Source organism: Ursus maritimus, unplaced genomic scaffold (assembly GCF_017311325.1).
Source record: "Ursus maritimus isolate PB19 unplaced genomic scaffold, ASM1731132v1 scaffold_22, whole genome shotgun sequence".
NCBI lineage: Eukaryota > Metazoa > Chordata > Mammalia > Carnivora > Ursidae > Ursus > Ursus maritimus.
Genome location: NW_024424675.1, coordinates 27431240 through 27439160, shown reverse-complemented (window position 1 = coordinate 27439160; position 7921 = coordinate 27431240). Strand labels below are relative to the sequence as shown.

At 51.5% G+C, this 7921-nt stretch overlaps 1 protein-coding gene across 1 annotated transcript in view; it reads right to left on the bottom strand.

Annotated features, from left to right (window-relative positions):
- Positions 1-7674: 7674 nt before the first annotated feature.
- The window catches only part of BPI (bactericidal permeability increasing protein), a 25434-nt gene continuing 25187 nt past the window's right edge, over positions 7675-7921 (bottom strand). Inside the window, exon 15 of the mRNA XM_008698108.2 lies at positions 7675-7732. Within this exon, the coding sequence (XP_008696330.2) occupies positions 7694-7732 (39 nt within the window). The 3' untranslated portion in view covers positions 7675-7693. The remainder of the gene's footprint in view (positions 7733-7921) is intronic.

Sequence of the window (7921 nt, the reverse complement as noted above, 5' to 3'; positions counted from 1 at the left end):
GCCATTCCAGGCTGAGCCGAGAGCAAGGGCAAAGCCTGGAAGCCGGCAAGGGCTTCCCATGCGCCAGGGGCACCTGCTTCCTAGACTCAGCCCGTGGAGGTGGGGAGGTGTCCTGGGCTGGGAGCTGGGAGCCGGGGTTCTGACCTGGCTTAGCTCCTGCCTGGTGTGTGACTTTCAGCAAACCCGTGTCCTCCTTGTGCCTCAGTTTGCCTCCGTAAAATGAGGGAGATGGGGCAGGCGATTCCTGTGCGGAGTAGGGGAGGACAGTCTGGAGAGTGGGGACTGCCTGGGGACACCGATGTCACTCCTCTAGCAGCTGTCTGAGGATGTCCCAGACTGGGGGCGGTTGGCAGGGGTGGTAATTCCCACAGCAGTGACCTTCCGACCTTACACATGCCCAGCCAGCCAGTGTGCCACATGGCCCCAGGCCGGGTCTCCACCCCCACGGGGGCCCACCCCTGGCTCAAGGTCCCTGCTGGTGACCCAGGACCCAGCAGAGGCTCCTGGGAGCAGCGTGACTGCATTCTGCTTGGAACCCCTGGCCTTTCTTCTCCCAGGCTGTCCATCCATTTCCAGTGACAGCTGCCACGGCACTCCTGCCACTGTCCAGTCCTAGAGCGGTGAAAATGCTCTCCCTTGAATAAGAACAGTGTTTGCTGAGTTCTGATTACAAAAGCGTTGGTGGGAAGAGTTTGGAAAACCCCGAATGTGGAAACCTCAGTGCCTGGAATATCGATCGGCACATGGTATGTCATTGTGGAGAGAGGGAATGGACATAAAGCAGGAGACAGTGTGAGGTTAAGGGCGTGGGCCCTGGGGACACCTGGCCTGCATTGAATCCTGACTTGCTCACTGTGTGACTTTGGGCACTCTGTGACTCAGTTTCCTCATTTGTAGTTGGGCTCAGCTAAAGGGCAGTCGGGCAGGAAGTCAGAGGTCTGGAAGAGAGAGGGAACAGGACGGTTCTCAGCTCCCTCCTTGCTTTCGATCTCAGTCTGACAGTGGCTGTGTCACTCCCCCAAAACCCCTCACCCGTGGCTCCAGGCTTCCCTGGGCTTGGACATTGGAATCATTTCTTTGTTGCTTTAAGCCAGAAACTAAGGATGTTAGTTCCTGGGACCCTCAGCATTTCTGCCAGTGTCCTTAAGCCTGTCCCCTGCCTCTATAAATAGCCCCTTAATTCAAATCCCAAGAACCATCTGAGTTGGACTCTGTTTTCCTGCCTGGACCCTGACGGACACAATTAGCACACTGAACGTTTCCCCGGCACTGACTGCTCTTTCTCAGCAAATGCCTTCCTCTTGTGGAAAGCTTTGAATTCTTTGTCAAAGTCGGTACAGTCTTTTGTGGGGACAGTAGACTACAAAAGACAGTACTAAAAATACACCGCAATCCATGCTCTGCCACCAAGGGAGTTTCTGGGGACCACCGAGGAAGGCTTCGTGGAGAGGTAGCAGCCTGCTGCGTCCTGAAGGTCACATCGACGTTTTGCAGAAGAGAGAGCGGAGGGCAGTCCAGGAGGAAGGGGCAGTATGTGCCAGAACCCAGAACCGTAGAATAGGAAGGACTAGCTGCAGGAAAGCCCGGGTCTTTGTCTAGGCTTTGCTCCTGACAGGCTGTGTGACACGGGACAAACCACGCCCCTCTCTGATCCTCTCTTTCCTTGCCCGCCAAGGCAGATGAAGGCGTTAGACCAGGACAGTGTTTCTCAAAGCACCCAGGAATCTTGTTTATTTATTTGTAAATTTATTTGGGGGATATAATTGGCATATATTTTTAAGGTGTACAATGTGTTGATGTGATACATTTATATCTTGCAATGTGATTACCGCTCTAGAGTTAGGTGGCCCTCTATCAGGAACCATGAAGATCTAGTCTCTTAGCAACTTTGAAGTTTAGCTGTCTGGAATCTCTATGCTGGGCATTGGCTCTCCAAGACTTACCTACTTGTTCCAAGTTTGTCTTCTTAAATAACATCTCCCGCATTCCCCACCCCCAGCCTCTGGTAACAACCATTCCACTCTGTTTTTGAGTTTGGCTTTTTTAGATTTCATGTATAAGTGAAATCATATGGTATTTGTCTTTCTCTGTCTGACTTATTTCACCTAGCATAATGCCCTCAAGTTCCATCCATGGTGTTGCAAATGGCAGGTCCTCCTCTCTCACGGCCAATGTTCCATTGTGTGTGTGTGTGTGCGTGTAACTTTTGGGTGTGGGGATAAGGGAACCCTGTGCACTGTTGGTTGGAATATAGATTGGTGTAGCTAACCTTCTCTAACTGTGGGAAACAGTGTGGAGGGTCCTCAAACAATTAAAACTAGAGCTACCCTATGATCCAGCCGTTCCACTTCTGGGTACATATTCAAAGGGGATGAAGATCGGATCTCAAAGAGACCCTTATGTTTATTGCAGCATTATTCACGGTAGCCAAGGCATGGAAACAATCTAATTATCCATCAACAGATGAATGATAAAAAAGTTGTGGTATATACAAACCAGGGATCTTGTTAAATGCCATTCTGACTCCTTAGGGTCCTCTGGGGCCCGAGACTCTGCATTTCTTTTTGGTTGGTTGTTTTTATTTTGTATTTTTATAAAGTAATCTCTACATGCAAGGTGGGGCTCGAACTCACGACCCCCAGAGCAAGCACCGCATGCTCTACGGACCGAGGCGCCCCAGACTCTGCATTTCTAACAAGTTCCCAGGTGGTGCCAATCTTGGACCGTGTTTTGCGAACAAGGGACGAAAATGAACTCCGATTTCCCTCCAGTCTCAGTGATTCTAGAAGTCTGTTCGTTCCTATTTTCCTGTAGTTTTCTCTGACAGGGCCCACACTCCTGAGCATGTGGGCTCTAGCTGAGAGAGACCGCTGTCATGAAGAGTGGCGTCTCTGCATCTCGGCGGGGGGGGGGGTACTTTGGAGGGGAGAGTTTGGTATTTATGGCCGCTGCCTCCCCCAACCCCATCACCTGCAGATCTGTGCGTTCGGATTTACAGAAGAAAACAGCACTGTCAGCGATGACCCAGGGTGGTTTGAAAATTGTGTCACCTACTCGTGCTGCTGGATTCACAGCCCCTCACCCCGGGGGATCTCTGAGGAACCCGAGGACCTTCCCGTCTCTCCCTCCCCCCACTCTTGGCCTCTGCGATTGGCAGCATCTAAAATCCCAGCCATGGCCTCATCTCGCTGGGTCTTGATACCTTTGGGGGCCCTAAGGAGCTTCTGTTAAAATGAACATTTCTCAGCCAAGAAGGATTCTTTACTATTTGCCAGAGCTCCCTTTATTGGATTCCTTTCCTGGAATTCCAGCGGGTCTTTGCTTTTACAGACGGGGAGAGTGAGACCGAGAGAGGGGGAAGGACTGGTCACCTCGTGAGTTCATCCCTGAACCCAGATTTCTGGCCAGCCAGTGGTTGTCTTCTTGGGGTTAGGCCTGTTGAGGCAGGCAGGCCCAGATCACACTTTGAAAACCAGGACATAGCGACTTTGAGTCACAGAGATTCAAATCCTGGATTGCTTTTTTAAAAATAAGTATTTATTGGGGCACCTGGGTGGCTCAGTCAGTTGAGCATATCAGCTCAGGTCTTGATCTCAAGAGTCATGAGTTCGGATCCCACGTTAGGGTCCACGCTGGGCGTGGAGCCTAGTTAAAAAAATTAAAGGGGGGCCTGGTGGCTCAGTAGGTTAAGCATCTGACTCTTGGTTTTAGCTCAGGTCACGATCTCATGGGTTGTGAGACTGAGCCCCACACCAGGCTCCACTGTCAGTGGGGAGTCTCAGTGGGATTCTTTCCCTCTGCCCCTCCCCCTGCCCCGAAAGCACCCTCTCGCTCTCTCTAAATAAATAAATAAATAAATAAATAAATAAATAAATAAATCTTTAAAAATGTTTTTCAAAAAGTTATTTATTGAGCACTGACTGTCCAGCAGGCATTGGGACTATAACTGTGACAAGCCAGATAGACCCTTCCAGCACAGTGGGAATTACTGGGTGTATTAATCGTAGAGCTTACTCTGATTTCTACTTGTCAGGTCCTGGACCCCGGGTTTCACACATGTTTGATTCTCTTTACAACTCAGTGAGGTAGGGACTACTGTGACCTCACTTTGCAGGTAAGAAGGTTGAAGGCCAGCTACTTGCCCAAGGTCACACAGCTGGTAAATAGCAGAGCTGGGATTTGATACCGCCGTGTCTGGGACCACAGCTCATGCCCTTAACCATCACGCCTGCAGCTTACTAATTGCACCACTGATTCCTCCTAAAGACCTCGCGCCAAAGAGGACGGCAAGGTTTTATCTCTACTTTTCAGAGAAGGATCAGAGAGGGTAAGTAACATTTAGAAAGCAGCGCAGCCCACGGGGGGCTGGGTTGACCTTTGAAACCAGGCTCTGCGCTCAGGGACCTTGGGTGGGCCACATAGCCTGCCTAAACCTCCTCCCCACCCCCCACCTGTCTACCTTTCGAAGTGGCCGTGAGGATTAAATGAGATAATAAGTGTGAAGACACTGGCCCAGGGCAGGGTCACACATGGTCACTGACGGGATGTGGCAAAATGGCGAATGTAGTGCTTAGTCTCCCTGGGACCTGCCTCCCGTTCTCTCTCCCCGTAGGGGACAGCTCCTGCATGTTGAAAAGTTAGCATTTCCAAAAGGAACCCCCAAAAGCAATGCCTAACCCAGAAAGGGAGCTGCTTGAATGGTGAGCTTTGAGGCAGACTGGAGTGGCGATTTTTTTTTTTAACGGCTTTAGGGACATACTTTCCACATCCCGTCACGGTCACCGCTCAAGTGCACAGTTCAGCGGTTTTTCGTGTATTCAGAGAGTCGAGCACCCGTCACCAGCAGCTAATTTTAGAACACTTTCAACACCCCCAAAAGAAAGCCCATGCACTTCAACAATCATTTGGAGCCGGCGATGCTTAGCCTGGAGGGAGAAGTTGCTCGGGGTGGTTTTGTGGGCAGCGAGGCAGACCGTTTGCAGCGTGGTGGGGAATTCTCTGCAAATCATACCTCACACAACTGCCTATTCCTCCCATCAGAGAGCCGTCCACGGGGCAGAGTGTGTTCCATTCTCTAGTCTTTAGGTCCAAGAAATAAGGACATTTTCTTCTGTAGAGAGTAGGCAGGGGCTGCCCTGAGTGTTTGGAAAGTACAGGGTCAATGTGCGAGGGGCCCACTGCCCCCAAAGAGGATGGTGGGAGAAGAAGTGAGGGTGGGGGAAGGCAGGGCTGCGTCCCGTACTTAGCAGCGAGGCTCCCCACCACAGCCAGAGGGGTCTTTCAGAATTGTGACTTGGACTGTGTTGTTCTCCTCCTTGAAACTCCCCCATGACTTCCCTTATTTTCTGGAAGAAAATCCAGAGTCCTTAGTAGTCTGAAGGCCTCCCAGCTTCATTCCATGCTGTGTTTCCACTGACGTTCTTCCTTCCAGCCTCACACGCTACTTTTCTGTTCCCACTCTGCCTCCAGGGGCTTTGGCACTAGAAAAACGAGCACCGTCTTGGTGGAACAAGTTAGAGAAAAGATTTTGTTCTCTCGGCCTGATGCCTCTTTATAATATGTGACCCATGCCACAGAACACAGCGGTCCTGCCTTAAATATGTCAAGCCCCCAACAGACAAGATTTTGATGTCTGGGAGGAGTGGAAAGCGTATGGGCTTGGAGGGCGTCTCTGAGGGTGGGAATCCCAGCTCTGCCACTGGCCCACTGGGTGGTCCCGGGAGGTGATTCAATCTAAAAGGAGTGAATGATCCCCACCTTGGGGGATGGAAAGTGCTGCGAGGATAAATGAAATCATGGGTGTGCTGGGCTTGATTGATGCCCCTCCCTTCTCCTGTGTGGCCCCAGGATCCTTGCCTCTATTTAACAGAGACTCAATGATGTTAGCAGAGCATATGCATTTTTCTTTAAAAACAAAAATTTTTAAATGTCTTTTGTCTGCTTCTCCTCACTACAAATATTTTTCTCCATCTTTACTAAGCAACTTGGATGAAGTCTGAATGACAACAGACTCTTCATTTGTGCCCATCCCCTTCTACTCTTGCCCCTCCAAGGCTTTCGGGAGTCACCATACATGTTTAAAACCAAATCTGCTCATGTCATCCCACACCCCACTGCCTGCTTCAGACTCCTCATCCTGGTCTCGGACCAAACGTCAACAGTGAAAGAGCCTTCCAGGACTGCTCAGTCAATGCTAGGAGGACCCGGCTAATGGCCTGAGATGGGTCACATCTGGTGTGTCACGATGGGAAATGGCCCAGAGCCCCCAAGGAAACTCACCAAGGGCCCAAGGACAGTCTGGGCCAGGGGTCTGGCTTCCAAGCCAGCCTGGAGAGTCACGGGGAAGAATTAATTGCAGCCGAAGATGTGACTGGATAAAACCTCTAATGGCCTCTGTCCCCTGTTCTGCTTTGAGCTCAAGAGCTGGGCAGAAGAGCCTGGGAAAAGGGAGCCACATCGCAGAGCCCAAGCATAGGGCAGGGAAACAGGCTGTGCAGGGGGGCCGTTCAACAGCGACACCGTGTGGCGGCGACAAGAGCAACAGGCGCCGGAGTTTGAGGACCATACAGGAAGACAATAGGCTGTCGTTCAACAGTGACACTGTGTGGCCGTGGCAGGAACAGCAGCCTGGTGGATGGAGCCACTAGACAGGCCCTCTCTGCCTGAAACAAGACGAGCTCCCTTTGGACTAAGTAAACCCCAGATACTCTTGGGAAGTGTGGAATAAGGGGTGTCTTCAAAAAGGGACAATAAGGGGCGCCTGGGTGGTGCAGCTGGTTGAGCCTAAGACTCTTGGTTTCAGCTCAGGTCTGATCTCAGCCTCCTGAGATCCAGCCCCGAGGAGGGCTTCTTGCTCAGCGGGGAGTTGGCTTGGGTTTCTCTCTCTCCCCCTGTCCCTCCCCCTGCTCTCTTTCTCAAATGAATAAATAAATCTAAAAAAAAAAAAGAAAAAAAGAAGAAGGAGAAAGAAAGGGACATGAGCCTTTCTGCTAAGAAGGGCATGTGGGGGCTCAAGAGATTAATTAGAGGAATGGAAAGAGGTGATTGTGTCTATGCTCTGAATTGGTGCTGCAGGGCATGCTGGGTACAGCCAATGAATGAAAGAATGAACAACAACCAAGAAATAATACCATCACACCGAATTGCCCAGAAAAAAAGTGGTTTTTTGCGGGGGGGGGGGGGGGCGTGTATGAAGCACGATGAGAAATAGTGTGGTAACAACTGGAAAGCAATTCTCAGAGGAAATCTTTGTGCACACTTAGCCCTTGTAGGAAACTCATAATCCCTAAAGTACACAGCCCACATTTTCTCAAGGAACACATTTTCTGTATTTAGATCATTTCCGAATCTGAGTTCAGAGAAATTTGCAAGGTTCTCTGGTTCAAGCGGTGAGGAAAGGCAGCCTGTGCCCCCACGGGCGCGGCAAGAGTGGGGGGCCAACAACCCCACCCCCTCCTGGCAGGGCTGACAGCCCTCCGGCACCCTTGAAGGCTTCAGCTGTAGTGAACATCGGCACCCAACAGCAGGAAATTCTAGGGAGAGATGAGATCGCCGTCATCAGTGGGGAGCACCCTGGTCTCTGAGCAAAGGGCTGCTGGGGTTTTCAAAGGAAACTTTGGGAGCAGCCTGGCCGCCCCCCCCACCCCCCGCAAAGGGGAGCCAAGCAGGGCCTGTCTGCTGACCCTTGAAGGCTTCAGCTGTAGTGAACATCGGCACCCAACAGCAGGAAATTCTAGGGAGAGATGAGATCGCCGTCATCAGTGGGGAGCACCCTGGTCTCTGAGCAAAGGGCTGCTGGGGTTTTCAAAGGAAACTTTGGGAGCAGCCTGGCCGCCCCCCCCACCCCCCGCAAAGGGGAGCCAAGCAGGGCCTGTCTGCTGGCACAGAGGCCCGAGCGAGTGGGGGGCCCTCGGGGTGTCGC